Source organism: Poecilia latipinna, unplaced genomic scaffold (genome assembly GCF_001443285.1).
Source record: "Poecilia latipinna isolate Pla-1442-1.1 unplaced genomic scaffold, P_latipinna-1.0 Scaffold26, whole genome shotgun sequence".
Classification (NCBI taxonomy): Eukaryota; Metazoa; Chordata; class Actinopteri; order Cyprinodontiformes; family Poeciliidae; genus Poecilia; species Poecilia latipinna.
The window spans coordinates 42,745-66,196 of NW_015112642.1; the positions used below are offsets into that span (position 1 = coordinate 42,745).

A 23,452-nucleotide genomic window follows, 5' to 3' on the forward strand; every position below is an offset into this window, starting at 1 on the left:
CTAGCAAATTATTCCCTAATTATAAGACATTTGTCCCAAATAATCTTGACAGTAAAACCAATAATTATTTATCAGGATTCAGGAATTATGTACTTAAAACAAGCTCCTGTATCTTGCAGAAAAGTTACTTATAAGTTAGTTTTGTTTTATTTAAGTGTATTACAATATTTACACTAGAAACTAGACCAAATTACTCAGTTAGATTTTGTGTTTTTGCAGTGAATTCCAGCGTTTATGGAGCGATAAAGACAGGACTTTATTAGATTTGTTATCCAGATGAATCTCTCACTAAACAGCTTTAATTTATACTCCAGTTTCTATCAGTAGAGGTAAAACCGTCATTTCCAGTTCGCTGATGTAAGTTAGACACAATTGTGCATCCACCGTCTGCTGTAAGCTGTCATGGATGTCGGTGGGAACGAGGAGCAGGAGCAGAGGAGACGGTACAGAAAGAAATCGATGCTGCGCTCATGTTGTCGGTCGCGCCATCTGAATTAATTACGGGAGGAGAACAGAGCCAGGTGCCGCGAGGAGTCGCTCAGTGAGCCTCTTGTTAGTGGTGGCAGGTATGCTGACGGATCCACGCAGGTGTGAAGACGAGCAAAACCTGACAGGAAAAACAGCTATGATAAACTTACAAACAGGGTTTTTCTTAAGTTACTCTATGTGGGTTTCTGCTGATCTGGTTTTAGGATAGGAGGCAAACCGAGAGCAAATTAAACTTTTTCTTGGAGCAACACAGATTATGGAGACTGAGAATTAAGCAAGTTGATTGCTGAGTTTACTTAAAGAAAGTTTGTAGAGATTTGTTTCTTCACGGATCTCTGAAGGTCTTGGCAGCATTTAAATCAGATTTTAACCTCTTGGTTCTTTTCTTTGTTGGTCATTCTGCTGTAGTTTTGCAAATTCTTATAATGTTGATTAATTTTGTATTTTCATTTGACCCACACTGCAAAAACACTTGAACACTTATATCTGGTGCCAATAGTGTCAAAAGTTTTAAATTCACTGCAAAAACACAAAATCTTAATGATTTTTTTGATCTAGTTTTTTGTGCAAAAGTACCATTTCCACTGGCAGATTAATTCACTTATAACAAGACATTTTCTCCGTATTATAAGTGAAATAATTTGCCAATGCAACTAGTACTTTTTATTATTAATATTAAGGAATTTTTTACATAATACGAACTTCTAAATTTTGCTGAAAAGTTACTTGTGAATCAGTTTTGTTTCATTTCAAGTGTTAAGGTATTTGCAATAAGAACTTTGTGTTTTTTACACTGATTGACTTCCTGGGGTTGCTAGGTGACAGGTTGGGGTTGCTAGGTAACGGATGAGTGTCTCTCAAATGTGACTTAATAGTTGGAAGGTTTTTGAAACAACTCATTTTCCAGACACTAAAAAACATTAACTTAATGCCAAAAAATAGCTGGGTGGATTTCTATTTAAACTTTTTACTTTTATTTAGATTTTTTTTAAAAGTTTTTTCCTAAAATCTACATACAAATAAAGGTGACAATTCTTCCCAACTTAGCTTATCTATTTGTGACTTTCTATAAAAATCATACCATTCACTTTATATTACCTACTGACTACTAGATTGGTTAAAATAATCTGAGATACTGTATCTTTAAAAAAGATGGTAAACGATCGGGATTAAAATCTGAAAATCCATGCATTTTAAATGTGCTTTGCCATCGTAAATGGTGCGTATTTGTGTGAAATGTCACAGTTCTGCTGTCATCCTGCAGCAGTCGAGGTGCTCAGTTACTTCCAGAGAAGATAATCCCTTGCTTACACAGCACACTCTTTTTTTCCTCCTGAACAGGTCAAATACTCTCATATTGTCAGGGTTTTTCCAGACTGATATAATCTGTTGAGTTTGTTAAAACCAGAGGAGCGAAGTCTGAAGCCTCTGGTTCACACTTCGCTCCTCTGGAACATGCAAACATGCAAACTCTTCTGTAAACTCCGAGCGTTTTGTTTTGTTGGAAAAGGTTCGGCTATAATTTCAACTGTCATGAAGCTGTTCATGTGTAACTTTTCTGTGTTTGTCTCAGGAACAGTACGTTGACAAACTCACTCGGGTTCACTGTATTTATTCTAACAAAAGAGAAAATCAAGATGGTGGTTAACATACGATAAATAACCCTTAACAAACTACAAAGCAGTATCTGCCAACAAGCAGTTAGCAGCAGTTAAAATTAAAGGTAGCTAAAATGAACATTAATAATAACAGTTAAAAATATTTTCAAAACAAACAAATTTACTCATGAAACACCAAATTTGTCAAAAATATACACTTGTAGAGAAAGCACAGAGCTGATCCTATTACAGGCCACAGTTACCGACGGCAACAGAAAAAAAAGGGGGCGGAGCTGTCTGTTACTGGTTACTATGGCAACCACCAACTGCCAAGAGCAGCCTAATAATTGAGTTATGCTTGTCTTTTGTCTTTTGCAACATTCTTTTAAAGTCATTTCATCATGAAAATGTACGTTTGTTTAATAAAAACACACAAAAATAAAGCTTTTCTGTTGTAGACTTTATGCTTTTACATCCTTTTAAGTTTGACACGTGGTCACCAGACACTTATAACAAAAATTATATTGTTGCTTTTAGAGTTTTCACCCCATTATTGTCTGATGTTGACTTCGCCCAGTAGCCTTATTGTTACTGACCTCACTTTCTCCGTCATCTTGATGTGATACGGTTGTTTTTCCTGGTTATGCATCTATTGAAAACTAACTCTGTGTCCTGCAGGAAGTGGGAATATTCTTTGAACTTGCTCAGCATTAAGCTGACGCAGCAGCTGTCACCTTGACTGAAAGGCTGCATGCTGCTCAGGGTAACACTGACGGTGTTACTTCGTTCAGAAAATAATCGGTGAAAGGGTGACCTGTCAAAGACGGACATGATGGAAAAAACTTCTGCTCTTATAGGAAGACATGCTGGACAGAGCTGATTGGATGAGAGAGAAAGAGTTTCTAAAGAAAACCTGGATGAGTTGGACCAAAACCCGATTTTATTTTACAATTTCTCTCAAATGAGACCAAAGGAAATTGGAAATTGGATGCCTTTCTCATAATAAAACAAAAATTATAATTTTTTTTTTTATCTTCAGTAATTTACAGTCAGACATTTGACTACTTTGATTAAAATATTTTATGCTTAGTTTATTTAGTTTGTAACCCTTTTTTTTTTTGGTAAAAAGTTTTAACGCCACCAAATCAATTAGTCGCATGTTAAATTAAAATGAGCTCAATAATTTCTATTTTCGTGATTTATTGTTTTCCTTTTCTCTCTTTCTACCAAAAATTTTATTACATTTTGAGCCCAGAACCTATCCAAATCCAGTCTGTTTGTTGTAGGTTTATTGTGAAATAAAGCTAATTAATATTGTCAACATTGCCACAGTTTTATTAATATATGAATAAATAATTACCAATTGTATAAACAGCACCATAAGTACTATTTTTTCTTATTCTTTTTATTAGTAGAAGTAGTTACAGTCATAAAATCAATATATATTATAGATTTACTGTAGAAGCTGTTGGCAATGGCTAATGGCTAATATATACATTGTATACATAAAAAGCTATCTCTTTTTTTGATAGACAATTTTGTTTACAGAGACTTCATAATTCATTTCATTTTTTGTTTCTGTTTTGTTTATTTTAAGTTTTTGCACTATCATGCTGTCACCATTATATTGCTTGAAAATGGTCTCAAAACAATAATATTACAGTTTATAGTAATAATTTCAGTGATAAAGTTCCAGTAAAATTTATTAAGTTCGTGGCTGAAACCTAACAATCTGTGAAAGAGTTAAATTGGGATGAATACTTTGAAAAGACTAAATCTAACTATTTTTCAACAAAAAAAAAAAATAGAATAAAATAAAAGGGAAAAACATGATTCTGAATATGTCAACTCATTCTTTGAGAAAACTTTAAGGAAGCAAAAGTTTTGGGTCATTTTCCTCTCGAATAAAAAAAAAAAGTAATGCAGAAGCAAACGCAAAAAGCTTCATGTTGATCCAAAGCTATGCCCACTCATATAAAACTCCATTTAACTTAGAAATTAAGCATCCATGCATAGAAAGATGGTTGTAGACTGAGAAGTCATCAGATAGTTCTCAGAGGAAAACTGGCAGCGTTATTGCTCAGTAATCCAAACTGCATCGGGTCAGCCTGACCCTTTCTCACTCTTTCTGCCTGTCTTGCTGTTTATTTTCATATTAAAGCGATAGTGCCGTATTTATGAACAATAGGTCGTTCCTGAAAGCAATGTTTATGCCGGCAGAAGAGAGTCTGATCTTGCAGATTTAAATGTCAGCCTCTGAAACTCCCTGGTGGAGCAAAAAAATGTCCTAATAGATCCAGTTTGGTTCTTATCTCAGAGGATCAATACAATCATTGATCCATAGGTTTCTGTCAGGCTGTTTGGTCCTGTTTGCTTTCTGCAGGTAAACAGAGAACTGAGTGACAGTCTTTGTCTCAGAGAGAGAAGCAGATTACACCCTATTGTCCTACACACAATAAGTATTGTGTATTTTTTTATTTGGATCTCAACTTCTTAAACAAAACTATCCAGCTGTCAATAAGTTCATGTCTGGAAAATGAGCCGTTTCAAAAACCTCACAGTTGCTAAGTCACATTTGACAGGCACTCCGCCGTTACCTAGCAACCCCAGCCCGTGACCTAGCAACCCCAGGAATTCATCCATACTGCAAAAACTCTTACCGAGTATTTTTTATCCAGTTTCTAGTGCAAATATCTTGGTTTTGTTTTATTTCAAGTGTACTAACTTAAAAGTAATTTTTCAGCAATAAATAAGAGCTTGTTTTAAGTAAATAGTGCCTTAAAAATATTAGTTTAACTGGCAGATTATCTCACTTATAATGTGGGAAAAATGTCTTGTTATAAATGACATGATCTGCAAGTGGAACAAAAATACTTTATATATATATATATATAAATAAGGAATTATTTACTTAAAACAAACTCCTATATCTTGCTGAAAAGTTACTTGTAGGTTAGTTTTGTCTCATTTCAAGTGTAATGAGATATTTGTCCTAGAAACTATATTTTTGTTTTTGCAGTTTTGACACTATTAGCACCAGATATATGAAGAAAAACAAATCAGCTCCTATTTTTTTTAATGTAAAAAGTCGTTGAAAGATCATATTTCTTGTTTTTGTGTTATCTCAACATTTTTAGACTTTTTGAACTTCCTCTTTTTGATTAAAGATTAAACTGAAACATTCTGAATTATTTAAAATATCTTGTCAGTTTCAATCTCCTCAGTGACGGCAGATTGTTTCATATTTTTCGAGTTTTAATCAACTTCAAATTTGACAGGCTGATATTAGAGGTAGTCTTTGTTCACTCAGCAGCTTTAACTGACAGGCAGAATGGTAAACAAAATGAAAGATTTGATAAAACTGATGTGTTTTGACAGTTCAAGTAGCTTTATTTAATCAAAGTGCATTTTAAGGGTTGAGTCTTGTGTCCTGCAGGTGCGCAGAGTGAGCTCAGTGGTGACGCGGCGCAGAGAGCAGCGCGTTCTGGTGATGGTCGTCATCATGGTGGTCTGCTACCTGGTCTGCTGGCTGCCGTACGGCGTGGCCGCTCTGCTCGCCACCTTCGGCCCCACAGACCTCCTGACCCCGGCGGCCAGCATCACGCCGTCACTGCTGGCCAAGTTCTCCACTGTGGTCAACCCTTTTATTTACATATTCATGAACAAACAGGTGAGACGCTCACTTTATCTGCAATGTGGAGTCCAAACTATGGAGTCCATCAGGACCAAAACTTTTAAATTCAGAGAAATCAAGGGATACACTTCTTAATGTTTTAAAATTAAAACTGAAAAGATTTATTTCTTAAGACGTTTGTTGTCTTTATTGCTTCAATAATATATAAAATAAGACAATATTTTAATAAAATAAAGTAGCATAATTTTTGTAGAAAATGAATATGTAAATCATTGTGATAAAATATAAACAGGGTTTCACACAGTTGCTGTATTAATTTTAAACTTTATTGAAGTTTATTATCCTTTTTTTATGTTTGGCAACAAAGTTTGAGCAACATAAAGTTTAATCAATGAAAGCAGAAAAAAACTTTGCCTTTTAGCTAAATAAATAAAAAGTGAGCAGATTTTATTTGTAAAAATATCAGATTTCACTCCATTCTTGAACTGTGGACCAAACAAAGGGCCAAATAAAATTACCTAGAGGGCTGTAAACGGCCCTCACGCCACACTTTGGACATCCCTAATTTAGAATTTTATTGTGCTATTTTTGTGATAACAATTATGATAAAAAAAACAATTTATTATGTATTTCTTGCTGTATCTGTATGTCTGCGCTACAAACTCTAAGGTTGTCTTTGAAAAACATTCCCATTTGAAATACTTCAGTACGCGACTTACTTAAAAAAGTATTATTAATTCCACTACACGGTGCATAGTAACTACATTTAATTATATAGTTTATACTCATATGTATTGATGAGTAATTAAACATTTATTTTTGCAGGTGAATCCCAGTTTAGATTAGATTAGATTAGATTCTTCATATGTTGTCTCGGCTCTTTAGCAAACGTTTTTCCTAACTGGGTTCTAGCAAACCCGACTTTTACATTTCACCATGTCTGCTTTAGAAACCAGAACACAAAACTGCACAAATAGCTTTAAGGCAGGGGTCCCCAAACTTTTTCCTGCGAGGGCCACATAGCTGTTCCTTTTTCTGGTCGGGGGCCGGTCTTAGTTTTTGGAGAAAGAAACCTTAGAAAATTCTTGTCGACGGGGGAGGGACGACGATGACGACGACGAGGAGACATTCGCGCTTTTAGATAGATTTTTACCCAGAATGCAAATGGAAAAAACCGTGAGTGAAACGGTGACTGGGACTGACTAGTATATATTCCATTGAGGGAAAGTTAGTTTCACATCTGCTCAAGAGCCCCCTGGTGGAGTGGATGAAGAAAAATCCACATATAAACCAGAAAATACAATATATGAAAAAAAAAAAACACTGAATGCTCTCTGGTATGAGGAGGCAGGCCAGATCCGGCATTGTTCAGAGGGCCGGACCAAATGACGTGGCGGGCCGGATCCGGCCCGCGGGCCGTAGTTTGGGGACCCCTGCTTTAAGGTTTTATCCTAATTTTATTGTACTTGATAAACTGATGTTTACCTCAGTAGATAAACACGTTAAAGAAGTGCATCTTCAAATATCTATTGGAAATATAAAATACATTTCAACAATTAGATTTTAGAAAAAGACAAAAATAAGCGTCTGAGGCATCTGTTCTCCATCAAGGCCTGGATGGGTCTAATTATGTGACACCCAGTCCAGTAATTAAGTTTTTGTGTGATTTACACCCGCAGGAGGAGTGAACAGAAGGCACACTTCCTATCTGCCGGGTTTTTGTTTACACTTTAAGGCAGGACGCACATGAAGCGACACCCCGCCGCTACACGGCTGCTCCGCGTTTCAAGGACAGAGAGCAGGGAGACGAGATAAAGAAAGGAGAATTAATCTACTTTCATTTCTAATTGAAAGCAGCACAAACATCAAGGTGTTTACTGCATGCAGGATTTCACAATCAATAGATCTTCAAGGCAGTCATTAGTTGATTAATACAAACAGGAATAGCGCTGATAGGACAACCTTTACCTGTTATGACTTTTTTCTTCACTATCACAATCAAAGCAAAAACATTTTGCCTTTAAACTTCTCAGTTTGGTTAATATCATTTAAAAACTGAGCAATAAAATATTTTAGAAGCAGCACATTTTCATATGTTTTAATTTGTTTAAGGCAGAAATGGCCTTTAGTTTAAAAATTATGTTTGTTTTTCTGGAGATTTTATGTGTTTTTAAACCATAAACCTTCAGGACAGATTCTCAGTTCCTTTATTTAAGATCTTTCTCTACTTCATTTCAACAAATCAATTAGGTTTATTGGTATTGCACATTTCAGCAACATGAAATGTGCTTCAAATCATGAAAACGTAAAAATGATCACATTTTGTTAAGTGGCATTGTTAAGATCATCAATAATCATCAAATATGTTTGTCAATGTTCGATTTATTTTGGTTCAAAAGAAACTCTACTTGAGTTTTATTGGAGCTTTGTAGAAGTTTCAGACCTCCTGTTGGATCAGGACCAACATTTAACTGGTTTTCTGTTTAAATTACTTTTATTACCGTTTCAGTTTCCTGTGGTTGAACAAACTTTATGCTGGATTAAGAGCTAATCAGATTTTTAGTGGTGACCTTGTTGTAGATTTGCAGTGGCTTTACATTTTTGAATTCTGGATTCGTTCTGCATGTATTTTGTTTGAGTGATTTTTAGAGAACTGTTAACTTTGAATGGGTTTTGCTGTGGTTTTGTCCAATCTTTGGATTGGGTATCTGTGCTTATTGGAAGGGGATTAGATTACCAATCTGAATAGTTTCAGATTATTTTTATGTTGGTTTCTGATGACATTGGAACTTGTTGTTGGGTTGGTTAAAGAACAGGACTTTTTGTCTTATAATTTGAAGTTTTTGACTGATTTTAAGTTAAATAATTGATTCTGGACCACTTTTAAATGGATATTTGGTTTTGATATATTAAAAACATGTTACTTTGGTTTTTATTCTCCAGAAGATTTAATTGCATTTTGGTGAAAGGGTAACAACATTATTGTAGTTAAGATTTGTTTTACATTAATGTCTGGAATAAAACCAACAAATCAAGATAAATTACTAAAATCTGGAATATTTTAAGACTGGATTTGTATGATTTCAGGCTTTGATACTGCATATACTGTCTTTTACTGTAGATTTTATTACTGCTATTGAAGTTTTTGTAAAAAAAAATGTGACTAGATTAACAAAATGAACCCATGACATTAGGAGATGTCTTCTTTTTTGATGATGAAAAGTTTAAATGAGTAAATTTTATGGAAATAAGTAAAACATGCTGTTTTATTTTAGAGCTGAATTGACATCCTCCACTTTAACGTAGCACAATTTTAAAGATACGCTGTTTAAAGTTTTAAAAATACAGCAGTATTTTCACTGACTAGATTTCTTGTAAAATATATCAAATCCAACCTTTATTATTACTCAATAAAAAGTTTATATATCTTTATTCAAAAATGTAATTCAGTAATACAGTTTTATGTTTTGCTCTGCTCCTCTCTGCAGTTACTGCAGGCCTGGAAATATTTTATTAATCTAATATTTTAATCTGTGAATTAAAGAAAGGCGACAAGTTAAATAATTTATTAGAAACTTTTTCTTCAACATTTTTGTTCCCATTAAAGGTGTAAACTTTTATTGATTCTGCAAAAACACACAAAAAAAGGAAAATAAAGCTGAATTTTCCGTATTTTGAAGCTGCATTTATATTTAAACTGATTCCCAAAGCAATCTACTGTAAGTGTTTGTTTAGGTTGTGCTGTTCAGAAATGCCTGGGGATGAAAACTGTGTGTCCAGGTGCTGATGCAGCACAAGTGCTTCCCAAAGGGACATTGGTGAAAAGACCATTATGCTGGGTGGCATGTGTCCTTCTTAATGCATGCTGCTGCAGAGAGAGGTGCTGGTGTCCTGCAGCTCCGGACATTTTTAGACGAGGTTTGCACATTTCTTTTTAGGATTTTCTTGTCCTTTGCTGTGATGTTACCAAACCAATTAGTGTGTTTTCTCCTCTGCAGAGGAGAAAACACACTAAAAAAACAACTTCAGTGACTCCATGGAGTCACTGAAGTTGTTTTTTTTTTTCTTCTTCATTAATCATGGTATGCAAGGACACCGATTTAGAGGAATGGATCCAGGAATTACTCAAAGTACATGAGCTGGATCAGTTGTAATTACTCTCAAGTCAGCTATTAGATGTTTTTCACTATATTAAGTGACAAATTAGTGTTAAAGGAGACATGATTTGAAAAATTCACATTTTGCACATTTTTGTATTTCCATTTGAGTCTCGACCGCTCAGGTGCTTAAAAACACCCAGCCGTTTTCTGGCAATAAGTTAATGTTCTTTGGTGTCTGAAAAACGAGCTGTTTCAAAAACGTCCAGATTAAGTCATATTCGCGGGGCACTCTGCTGTCACCTAGCAACCCAAGCTGAGTTCCGCCCATTACCGAGCAACCCAAGCTGAGTTCCAGCTCATTTGCTCAGCTGGTTTTACCTGGTTTTACAATGGCTGCTGGAAAAGAGAAGTGTTTTGTTGTTGACTTACCATCAGTAGTTGATTTTTATTCTCTTAAATCCAGTTATGCAGATTTTGTATCATCTGCATGTCTAAGAAAATACTTTCTAGAAACATAGAGATCATGGATTTTGTCAGTTTCCAACCTGGGGTTTTTGGGAAGCTCTGACTTGCCCATAGCGGTTTTAGCTCTTTCTGATTTCTCCTTGAGACTTGAGGTGTTTTCACACCTGATAGTTTGTTACGCTGAGTTCTTTTGGGAGCCAAAGTTGCAATATTTGTTACATTTTCATCTGCTCCAGTTCTCTTTCACACTGTCTCAAATGATCCAAACCCTTTGAAAAACTTGCACCAAGTTCAACTTGCAAGTTCAAACTTGCACTTCAGGGGTTTTCATGGAAACGCCATGGAAACATGGCGTTTCCATGTTAAGCATGGAAACGCCATGAAAAGCCCTGAAGAAGACACTGAACATAACTTCATTCTTCACAAAATGTAAACAAAAATTCAAATTTTAGCAGTTGTAGGATTTCTGTTTTTGTCTTTGGTAAAAGATCACAAGCCATTGCTATCTGTAGCGCTGGACTCTCGTGTTTGTTTTGGCTCTATTTACCCAGAATGCCCTGCACTGTAGTTCACTTCATGCTTTTGGAGCTGATCCTGTCTGCTCGACGTTCACAAATGCATTCAAACCACTTAAGTTTGTAGACAGAGCAGAGTTCACTTTTTTGGTCTCGATTGCGCATTCACACTTCCCCAAATAAACTGGACTTTCCAGTCAAATGCACTAGAGTTCGATTAAAGTGTTTCAATTTAGCAATTAGCATGATTGGCATGGTTAGCATCCTTACTGTTAAGCAGCCTTAACTAATAGCTGACGTGCCTCCATAGGAAATCCATGGTTATTTTAGATGGCTTCATGCATGTTTTGTACATTTTCTCCCTATTGAGCAACTTCCACACCGAAGAGTGTTTTTATTAGCGCAACTTGGTGCGTTCACTGACCTGAAATAGATCTGCTTTTTTTACTTTTAAAATGTAAGTAGAGTAGCAGCATATTAAAGAAGATGTTCCAGTTTAAAACTAATATCTAATGCAGGTTGACCACATCTGTGCTTCACATCTTAAAAGAGACGGGTTAGAAACGACATAACACAGTGGAGATGCATCATCCTTCATCTGACCATCGACTGTTGACAAGTTTCCAGTTAAAAGCTGTTTGGGAGTCACTTTGATGCTAAAATCAGACTTTACGTCTTTGGTAATTTACTAAACTCAAATGAAGTAATAGGAACAAATAATGGCCTTGTGAGGAAATCATGTTCAGAAATTAATTTCAGGAGCCTTTTTATGCATCAGGGACTCATAAGTCAGAATTAAGTAGCTTAATAAATTGAAAAAAGTCCCTATAAAAATAATCCATAAATGGAGGGAAAAACTGTAAAAAAGCATCTTAAATCCAAAGACAAAAAAGAAAGACCTTCAGAAATCCGGAAGAACTCGATCAATACGGATCAATATGAGGAAAGGCTGAAGATTTCTGCACTAACAGTAGTTTTAATACTTTTATCTTTGTGTAAATACGTAACATTTTTGGCAGAATGTATGTGAAGCACCATAAGATTAAAACTCCTCCTTTCTTTTCCATACCACAAATATTAGTTTAAGACAAATAAAACCAGAGTTAAATGTAGTTTTAAAACATTGATTTAATTAATTAACAAAAACAGAAACCTGCCATCAAGCATTTGTGATCATTGGAAATTAGTTTTTCACATCACTGTGAATTAAATCTGGCTCAGTCTTGTTTGCTGAATAATTTCATTTGACACACTGGAGGGTTTTAAATTATGAACAGATTACAGGAAGTCATCCACACTGTAAAAACACAAAACATTAGAAAATATCTTTGGTCTAGTTTCTGGTGAAAATATCTTAGTGCATTTACTGGTTCAATTGGCAAATAAATTAACCTATAACATGGAGAAATGTCTTGTTATAAGTGAAATAATCTGTCAATTGAACCAGCACATTTCATCAATATTAAGGAATTATTTACTTAAAACAAGCCCCTACGTCTTACTGAAAGTTGCTTTTAAATTTGTTTTGTCTTATTTTAAGTATAATAAGATATTTTCACTAGAAACTAGAACTAAATACTGGGTAAGATTTTGTGTTTTTGCAATGCGATGGTTGATTAGCTAATTTAAAGACCTGTCAGAGGTGGCATGAGAGTTGCCATTTTAAAAAAAACTAAACCAAAACACATTGAATTCCACAGCACATCTACATGTGAGATTTTCAAAGTCAAGCTAGAATAAATGACCCACTTTCCTTGCTCTCACTATATTCTGTTTATTAAAACTTCTTCTTGACCTTGTTGTCTAGTTGTTGTAAGGTTGACAGTAGCAAAGCACTGCGTCTCGTTTTATGTCTATATAATTTAAGATTTAGTGATTTATGTTGACAAACTGACAGCTAAAACCAATGATAGTCACTGTCGGCAAGCTGCAGGACGTCATACTCCAACGAGTCTAAATTAGTAGTTCTTTGCAAATATGAGATGTCTCTGCATTTGTCACGTTTTTTACAAGTTGAACCAACTTTACCTGGTATATAAAACAACTTAGAGGTCAGAAAAGTGATTTTTTTTTTTTCATGAAACAAAAAAACAGCTGAGTGAGTATCTTTCGGGACATTTTTTTCTACAGCAGTAGCAGGGTGAAGAAATGTGAGGTGCAGGGAAAAGTGCCAGAAGTGAAAGTGCCTGAAGGCAAAGTAAAGTCATGATGGAGTGATTAATGATGGGATGGACCTGGAAATTTGGGACTGATGACGAAATGAGAGCACAGTAAAAACTGCACGATGAATGGAGAGCATTAAGATAAAGAACAAGCAGGCGATGCAAAGGTGACCGTGGAGATGTAGAGTTATATTTAACCTTCTAAAGGTAACGCAGCTTTGATTTTGATTAGCGTGTGATGTGGCGCACTTTGGCGATGACCTTTTCGCTCCCCAGCCTTCGTCGCTCCCTCCTTTTATCTGCACCTTCCTCAGGCTGTCGCTCAGACATTCAGCTTGTCACTTTCCAGCCTGAGAGACATTTCGTTTTGTTTGATGGCTGACTTGTTGTGACGGCGGGGGAAATTCTCACTGCTGCCCGGAACCTGCGGAGGTCCAGACGAGGCTTTGCTGTGTGGCGCTTTCAGTCTTCAGTTCCTCCCAGCCCATGACGATAAACGCAAACGAGTTGAGGCGAGTTGAAGACTTTAAGCGCTGTGCAGATTCACGACCCGGACCAGCGACGCCTTTACACCTCTGAAGTGCAACTTTTTCTCTGAATATTTCTATAAAAATTATGAAAAAAACACCTTAAGAAGTAATTATTTCTATAAAACGTGCTCACTTTTGGGAAAGTTACAAAAAAGGAGCTAAATATTCAGTTTTGAGGAGAAAAACACAAAATCTTATCAAGTAATTTTCGTTTAGTTTCTATTTCAAATATCGTAGTAGACTTAATTTAGGACAAAACTAACTTAAAAGTAACTTTTGTTCAAGATATGAGCGTGTTTTAAGAAAATAATTCCTTAATATTGATGAAAAAGCACTGCAATGTGGGAAAAATGTTTTTAGTGAAACAGTTCTTTTTCATCAAAGTTAGAGTTATTGACTTAAACCAGCTCTTATATTTTGCTGAAAAGCTACTAGTAAGTTAGTTTCGTCTTATTTGAAGTGTACTAAGATATTTGCACGAGAAACCAGAACTTTAAAAAAAAATAAAAATAAATACTTTCGACAACAAGTTTATGTTTTTTAGTGTCTGGAAAATGACCCGTTTCAAAAACCTCCCTATTGTCAAGTCAGAATTCACGGGCACAATGCCGTTACCTAGCAACCTCAGCGTGGGTCGTTACCTAGCAACCCAATCTGGGTTCCACCATAGACATAAATACGTAGACCCCTCATGGAGCGGGTCGGCCCGTTGCTGAGATACGTCACAGCATCCGCCATATTGAATGTGGCCTATGTGCCAGTAAGCTAATAGAAGTAAATGGACCGAAGTTTATAAAGTGCCATTCTACAAAGTATTTTAAGTTAATACCTGTCATTGACACATTTTCTCTCACACACAAATACATATATTTGGTAATCTAAGAAATGACTAAAGACAGAGTTTCTAACTTTTGATGTGATTATTTAATTGTTTTGGGGCATTTCTGAATAAAGAGCACAATGTTTTTATCTGATAGAAATTATTCTGATCATTTTTATATTAATGAACAGACACACTTTTACAGTGTTTAATTAAAGTATATATTTACGTGATTCCATAATTTAATGTACATTTAACGTTTCAAGACAAGAAACAATTTTCTTGTGTTTATTTTTTATACATTGAGAAATGACTTTGATTTATAAATCAGTCATTGTCAAACATTAAACTACATATTTTTCTTACTTTTTTCCAGAGAATTTACAGAATGTCAACTCTGCTATTGACAGCAAAGAGTGAAAATAATTCCAACAGAGTAAATTATTTTTTATTTCATTATATAAGCTGTATTATTAATACACTAATACTTCAGATTGAGATATTTAAAAATACACAAAAAGTGAAAGAATAAAACATTTATTTATTATACTGGGAACACTGGCCACAGGCAGGGCTTCAGTCTGCTGGTCACACTGGGAGAACTCAATGACTTCTGAGACGTCCTGGTTCATAGGCTAAAGCCAAGGATAAAAGAGAAATTATCCAAAAGTGTAATAGAAAATACATACGATATGTTTTGTATATGTTTCTTTCACATTCATAAAAAGACATTTTCAGCATGTTGGGCTCTGACTCGTAGCATCTTTATAGCTAAATACCGACATGGTGAAGCTGAGCTGGAAACAGACTGAAGAACAGCAGCTCCAGCTCTGATCCTGACTGATCTTTCCTCACTAAATCCTCTGGTTTCTAATGAACTTCTCCTCTAACAGCAGTTTTTCATCAACTCTCTCTCATTAGAAACGGTATGAAAACGTTAGCTGCTACGCTAACAATCAGCGCTTACTTCGGGCCAATTTAGCTACATAGGAAATATTTTTCGGTTGTTTAGAAGCGAATTTCTGGCTGCAAACTCAAGTAATTCTGATCTTTCATCCTTACCTGGGGAAGGTAATGCCAATGAATCCAGTTTGTTTCGTAAAACGGTTGAAACAAGTTCAAACAGCACAGGACTTAAGGAGCTCCGATCGCTCTGCTGCCACATACAAGATGGCGGACGTTGTTACGTACGACTCAGCGCTCCATGAGGGTCTACGTATTGATGTCTATGGGTTCCACTGTGGCCTGCAGAAGTTTATTTGGATTTAAAGTGGCAAGACGCCCAAAAACAGCTCAAACTGAGCAGACTAAAATCTCGTAATCTAGGAATTATTTTGTGTAAGAAAAGTAATGAACATGTTTGACCTTTCTTTACTTGTTTAAGGAATAGGTCACCTTTAGCTCACAACTTACAAGTTCTGAGAAATGTACGCTGTAATATTTGACTATAATACATTTATTAAAAGTTCCCCTTTCAAACCTCCTGACCAATCAGAAAGTAGAACATTTAAATTTAGGCTATAGTTTCATCTTTTTTAATAATCCCGCTTTGTGGGATGCGGTGTAGAGCAGCCGTTATCTCTGTGACCTCAGATAAACCGCAGCGTTTCACTGCTTCCTTTCTGCGCTGTATTATTAAAGCTATTTGTGGTTCCCTATGAATAAATTTGTCTCCAGTAAGTCTTCAAAACCGTTTCTTTTTCTTTGGCACATTATGCTCACTTCTGTCTGGGATCGCTTTGCAACTTCTCCATGTTTTTGTTAGTGTAGAAACGGCAAAATAGATACAGAAAGACTTTTTATATTTTCAAAGTGGTGTTTTTTTTGCTTTGTCATGCTTTAAATCATGTTTATATGTTGCTATTTTACAGCTGTTTGACATAAAGCGAATTTTTTGCAGAACTTGGATACATCCTGATGTACAGTGCAGAAAATATTTACTTTAATTACAGTTTTTCTGAAATTGTATGTAATAAATACCTATTAATAGCTTATTAATGGCTTATAGCTGCTTCTACTTTTATTAAATGAGATTAAGTCACTGCTTTGGTTTTTGCAGAAATGCACTGCAAAACCATAAAATCTTACCAAGTAATTTTGCTCGTTTGAAGTGCAAATCTTAGCATAGTTTAAATAAGACAAAACTAATTTAAAGTATATTTTCAGCTAAATAGTTTTAAGTAAATAATTCCTTAATATTGATGGAAAATCCTTGTTCCATTGGCAGATAAATTAACTTATAACATGGGAATAAGATCTTGTTTTAAGTGAAATAATCTGCCAATGCAAAAGGAATTATTTACTTCCTGTATGTCTTGCTAAAAGTTACTTTTAGGTTAGTTTTGTCTTATTTTAAGTGTACTGGGCTTGGTAAGACTTTGTGTTTTTGCAGTGTATGGAGTCTGTTTATGTTTTGCTGTGGAAATAGACGAGGTTAGCTGGTCACTCTGAGTGTTAAATAGATTTTTTATTTTTACTCCGCCTCCTGCCGTGCCACCGGCCCCTTAACACCCGATCGCAGCTGCCGCTCGCCGCCTCATGGTGGGAACCACACAGGCAGAGGCCATCTGTTCGTCCTCTGGTGTCCTCACAATTTAGTCTTTCTCAGCCTCCCTCCGTAATCGTCTGGTCATCACAGTCTCCTCTGAGCAGACGGTGCTGAGTCGGGTCTGCTGCTGGAATCGGGGAAGCACTGATGGCGGCTCCCAATCTGCTGCTTTTAATTAGCTGCTTGGCAACAGCTGGAAACGTTGAAGTTTTTTTTATTCTCTCTTCGTCAGTTTGAGTCAGGAATGATGAAGGATGTCACAAGTCCCAGTCTGTCAAAGAGAAGAGGCTTTTTGGGTGATCTTTACAGCATCCATGTTGTACACTGTAAAATGACAAAATCTTACCAAGTAATTTGGTTTACGCTCCAGAGAAAATGTCATCGTACACTTGAAATGAGACAAACTTATAAGTAACTTTTTAGCAAAATATAGAGGCTTGTTTTGAGTAAATAATTCTATATTATTTATGAAAAAGTTCCTTTTCCATTGGCAGATTATCTAACTTATAACAAGACATTTTTCCCATGTTATAAGTTAATTTTTCTGCCAATGGAACAAGAACATTTACATCAATATTAAGGACTTATTTACTTAAAACAAGCCTCTATATCTTGCTAAAAATATGCTTTTAAGTTAGTTTGTCTTATTTCAAGTGTATTAAGATATTTGCACCAAAATTACTTGGTAAGATTTTGTGTTTTTGAAGTGTATCCAAAGGATTTCGATCAAATAAAAGCCATAGCAGAGACTGAATGTTTAAATATAGTGCAGTTGAAGTAAATTTAACAGAAAATGTTGGCTGGAAGGGCTGCATTTAATTCACAATACTTTAATAAATCAGTCAGGTTTATTTGTTCAGCACAACAAGCCCTTTATTACATCATAACAACAACCAAACGTCACATTTTGTTGATTGTCATCATTAGAATCATCATTGTTGGTCAATGTTCCATTTATTATGGTTTTCAGCTTTGGTTTCGACAGTTTGTTCCAGATTTGCGGTGCATAGAAGCTGAATGCTGCTTCTCCTTGTTTGGTTCTGGTTCTGACAGAAGACCCGAGAGGTCTGGAAGGTTGCTATGACAACAGCAGATCTTTTAATGTGTTGTGGTGCTAAGCCATTCAGTGATTTATAACCTAGCAACGATATTTTAAAGTCTATTCTCTGAGCTGCAGGGAGCCAGCGGAAGGACTTTAGAACTGAGTGATGTGCTCTAACTTCCTGGTTTTAGTCAGAACGCCAGCAGCAGCGTTCTGGATCAGCTGCAGCTGGAGGATTGACTTTTTTAGGCAGACCTGGTGCAGTAATAAATGTGACTAAAGATAAATGCATGGATGAGTTTCTATAGATCCTGGAAATGTTCTTCAGGTGATAGAATGCCGACTTTATAACCGTCTTTATGTGTCTCTGAAGGTTCAGGTCAAATTCTGGGCCTTATCTCTGGTTTCCAGCTGTAATAACTGAAGCTGTCGTTATCTCTGTATCGTCCCTCTTTAGATCCAAAGATAATAAAGACGACAGCGTCAGATCATGATTGTGTTGTGATGCTGAGTGGTTTAAAGACTAAAGCGTTTTGAAGCAGCTACAGCTGCAGACCTGTAAAGACGCAGTTTCAGTAATCAATGAATCTAAAGATGAACAGATTCGTTTTTCTAGATCTTGCAGGTAAATTAGTCCTATAGGAATAATTGAAGTGTTAAAAGCCTGACTTTGTAACCGTCTTTATGTGTCTCTGAAGGTTCAGGTCCAGATATTTTGCTGTTTTTTCCCTCACAGATTTCACTGAGCCTATAATTTTGTCTCCCGTTGCTTCTGTCTTATTTTCTGTTCCTCATTTCAGCGTAAGAGTCTTTTTATGTCCTGTGGGGCGTTTTTTCATCCCACCTCCTCCCTTCATTCTGCAGCAGATTAATACTTTGGGGCTCTAATAGACTTAATACTGAGTGCTAACTGTGAAAGCGGTATAATTTCACGATGTCCTCGGGGAAACAGAAATTAATTGGCTCATTTCTGACGCTCTGTCTGTCTTAAGTATTTTGGTTAAGAACCTCGGCAAACTGCTCCCATAAATAAGTGGATTTCATTTTTTAATTTCTTACAGCTGAAGGATGCTGGGTGAATCTGGGTTTTGTTTAAGCTGCAGGTCCGTGGGGAAATGTAGTAGACTTTCAGTATACGTGTGGAACTGAAGAGTATACTAAGTACACTACGTTTATCCAGGGGACGCCTGCTGGACGTCAAATACGATGAAAAACAGAAAAATTATTCAATTTGACTCAAATACTCTGTATAAATTTAACATCCTGGCTGGTAGATTTTAAAGTGTATGAAATAGTTGGTTACTTTATTTAGACTGTATCGATTTAGAAACATTTTTGTTATCATGAATCTTAAACACAATCACATCTGGGGTTCCTCAGGGCTCCGTTATTGGGACACTTTTTATTCAACACCAATAAAATTTTAAATATCCACGATTGGAACAATTACTTCCATCTTAACACAACAAATACAGAAAGTGATATTAATAAACCTAAGATTATAGTGTGTTCTATAAAATTATGTTTTATTTTGGTTACATTGTTGTGTTTTTGCTCCTGATTTATTATTTTTGGCATTTGTGTTTAGATTTTTTAGTTGGGTTTTTTGTGTCTCAGTATTTTTCTGGGGGAAAATTATAATTTTCTCCAGAATAAGTTTATATATTGCAAGATTAAGCTTTCAAAATTGTTTTTGGACATTATTTTATATAGTCTGAGTTCCAGTGTCCTGAAATATTTCTCATGTTTTTCTTTCTACATATTTACTTTCCTCTTCTTTTCCTTTTCTTTTCTTTCTTTTCTTTCCCTTTCTTTACCTTCTTTCTTGACTTTCTTTCCCTCTTTTTGTTGTTTTTCTTCCTCCTGGCTTTCCATCCATTTTCCTTCTACCTTTTCCTTCATAATTGAATTTATTCGTTTCCTTTGCTCCTAATTTATTTTTCTTTTCTTAATTGTTCCCTTCTTTTTCTCTCTTTTCCTCCTTTAGGCATCATCAACTTTTCTTCACTTCTGTTTTTCTTATTCCTCCAGTTTATTTATTCTCTTTGAATTCTTCCTCTTTCTAATCTATTGTTCTTCTTCACTGACTTTTCTTCTTAACTTTTTTTTCTCATGTTTTATTTTCACCTCCAGAGGATTTAAAAGTCTACAGGCCATTTGAAAAGACAGTTTCTTTTGTGATTTACAGAATAATTAATAACTGAATCTCCTTTGGTCTGACAGTTGTCCTGTAAACTATAAAAACAAATCTGTTAGAGAGAAACATGAAAAAGCTGCAGTAACTTCAGATAAGTTTGTACTTTTGGGTTTTATTTCAGCTCTTCGTCTTTCTTGGTCCATCTCAACGGTTAGCCGCTCCAGTCTAGTGGTGGGATTACTGCTCACATTTCCAGTCTGTCTGAAAATTTACTGTTTTTTTGTTGTTTTTGAGTGAGAAAAGCTTTTCAGTCTCATTATTGTCTTTTTGCCCACACAGCTGTCTCTCTACTTCTTTAAACGTACAGAATCCAAAGTAAAATTTAAATTTTTGACCTTCTGATCTTATGAAACCTGAATACTAAAGCCTGTTTGCATCTGGAGTTTTGTTTCCACCGAACTGTTCCAGTTTAGATACTAAGATCCTCTTCAGTGTCAGAATTTAGACTTTTTTAAATTAAAAAGTCTGACTTTTTTCACAGAATTTAGACTTTTTTTCTAAAAATTTTGACTTTTTAATTTTGGAATTCTAACTTTTTTTCTCTTAATATTGTTTTTTTTCTTTCTCCGAGTTTTTCCTGTTTTAATTTCAGACTTTTTTTTCTCAGAATTTAGATTTTTCTAATATCAGAGTTCTGAGATTAGATTTTTGAGAATTTGGTAGAATGTCAATTGTTTTCTCAGAATTTTGACTTTTATTTTGTAATTAATTTTTTTTTAAAATTGACTCTTAAGTTCAGAATTCTAACTTTTTTCTCTGAATATTTTTTGACTGAATTTTGATTTTTTTCCTTTCAGAATTCTATTTTCTCTGAATTTTGTCTTTTCTAATCTCAGATTTCTGACTTTTTTCTTAAAATTCAAATTTTCTTCCTCAAAATTTTGACTCTTATTTCAGATTTTTTTTCTCAAAATTTTGACATTTTTAATTTAAGAATTCTGACTTTTTTCTCAATTCATTTTTCTCAGAATGTTGACTTTTTTCTCAGAATTATTTTTTCTCAGAATTTTTACTTTTCTAATCTCAGATTTCTTTTTTTTTCTTAAAATTTTATTTTTTTCTCAAAATTTTGACTTTTTTTTCAGTTTTAAATTTTTTTTTGACATTTTGAATGATGACAATCGTCAAGAATTCTGACTTTTTTCTCAATTCTTTTTTCCTCAAAATTTCACTTTTCTAATCTCTGAATTCAGATTTTTAGTCTCATATTTTTGTAGAGAAAAACACCGGCCACCTATCCATCTCCTTTTTATATTTTGACTGAAATACTGGGACAAGATTTGTTGAAGTTAAATTAGTAAAATAATCCTCCTCTGTTATTATCTGTTTGTTACAGCTGCTTGCCTCTGTTTGTGTGCAGTTTCACAGATGTTTCCGGGCCTTCTTCTCCTGCTCCGCTCCAGAACCAGGCTCCACCTTAAAGACATTTTCTCGGCCGACCAAGACGTTCCGCTCTGTGCGGCCGCAGAGGGACCACCAGGTGACGGCGCCCACCCCGTCCACGGCGCCGCCAACCTGCGGACGGGCTTCGGCGGCGAACAGCGGCTGCTCTGCTGCAGAACCTCCGTCTGCGGCCGGACCCAAACCCAAAGTGATTCTGGTGGCTCACTACAGGGAATAAAGAGACGCAGAATAAAGTGAGCAGGTCTCCGAAAAAGACAAAACATCTTTATTAGCAGAGAACCGAACATGCAGAACATGAAACCGGGCCGTTTAATCCCGGTCTGATCCGAGAACAAACGCTCTGTGAAGCTCTGTGTACAAAGCAGACTGAAGATGTGAGATTAGGGCTACACGCAGTGCTTTGTGTTGACATTACACACCTTTCCCTTCTGGATTTACAAACCGAATCCCATTCAGAGGAGCCGTAACGCAAACAGCTAATGCTTAACACCGAGGAGAGCGGAGGGATTCATCCTGCATTCACAGCTAAATGTCTCTGTGTTGGTTTGTTTAGGCAGCTGTTGTTTTAGTTCACTTTGTAGAAATGTTGCAGTTAAGTTAAGTGAGGATAACTTGCTTTTTACTGTCCTCAGATATTTGGGCTTTGAAATGTTTTTCCCTAGATTTACAGAAGCTGGGCGGCTGCTTGTGAAATCATTCAGTAACCCAATAATTAGCCTTCAGAAGGACTTTATTTAGTTTTCACATTTTGTCATGTGGAACCACAAACTTCAGATATTTTATACAGATTTCATGTTTCTGAGCAACACACAATTATGCACACAGAGGGTGAAGGAAACAGGTTCATAGTTTAAAGTTTTAAAGAAATACAAATAAAAAATTTACATTTTTCTCCAGTCACCTCTACTCTGACACCTACGGAAGGCAATTAGGGCCACTTGACAAAGGTAAAAATATATATATATAAACATTTTTCTTAGAATTTTTACTTGTTCAAACTTGACATTTTAGACTTTTTTCAAAATTTTTTGACTTTCTTTCGTCTCAGAAATCTTTTTTCCCCTCAGAATTTCTTCTTAACTTCTTACTTAGTTTTGAGTTCTCAAATGTTTTGTTTTCCTTAGATTTTGGGAGGGGAGGGGGGGTGTCCAACAGAATTTTGACATTTTTTCCCTCACAACAGTTTACTATAAATATAATGTAATGTTTTTCATAATTCTAAAAATTTTCTCAATTGTTTTTCATTAGAAGTTTGGCTTTTTTCCTCATAATTTTGATATTTGCTCAGAATTTCAAATTTTAATTTCAGAATCAAAATAATTGAGTTCTCAAACTTTTGATATTTTTTTCAGAAATTCTTTTTTTCTCTGAATTTTAACTATTTTCTCAGTATTCTGTTTTCTGAACTTTAAATTTTTTCTTAGAATTCTAATATTTCTTTTCCTCAGAATTTATTTTTTCTCAGAATGTGACTTTTTTAATTTAAAATTTTTGACTTTTTAATCTCAGGTCTCAAATTCCGACTTTCATAAAAGTCAGATTTTTTTCACTGGCCCTAATCCTTTCGGTAGATGATGTTATCTAATGATATTTAATCTGAGAATAAATGATCAATAAATAACTTGAAGAGTTTAAAGCAGAGGTTGGTAAATGGAAATGAAAACAATATGGAACAATGGCAAAATTATCAACATTCCAGCATTTTGAAACGTGTTGGAGGCATATGAGATCAAAATAAGTCAAACTTGAAAAAGAAATTAAAGTTAATTCGTTTTAACATTAAATATTATGTATTTGTATTGTGTTCAGTTGAATATGGGTTGGAAAGGATATGCAAATTATCATATTTTGTTTTTATTTTTGTTTTTATTTATGTTTTACACAATGTCCCAACTCCATACTGGGGAGTAGAGCGGTGTAGATATCTCAAATTTCTGAGTTAATTTTA

The 23,452-nt window shown here is 35.1% G+C and overlaps 1 protein-coding gene across 2 annotated transcripts in view; it reads left to right on the plus strand.

The window, feature by feature from the left end:
• tmtopsb (teleost multiple tissue opsin b) overlaps nucleotides 1-22,458 on the plus strand; it is a 39,866-nt gene extending 17,408 nt beyond the window's left edge. Inside the window, exons 3-4 of one of the 2 annotated variants that reach the window (XM_015038112.1) lie at nucleotides 5,524-5,757; nucleotides 21,461-22,458. In XM_015038112.1, coding sequence (XP_014893598.1) covers nucleotides 5,524-5,757; nucleotides 21,461-21,721 — 495 coding nt within the window. In that variant the 3' untranslated portion in view covers nucleotides 21,722-22,458. The remainder of the gene's footprint in view (nucleotides 1-5,523; nucleotides 5,758-21,460) is intronic. The other variant, XM_015038120.1, reaches the window with a different exon arrangement.
• The last annotated feature ends 994 nt before the right edge of the window (nucleotides 22,459-23,452 follow it).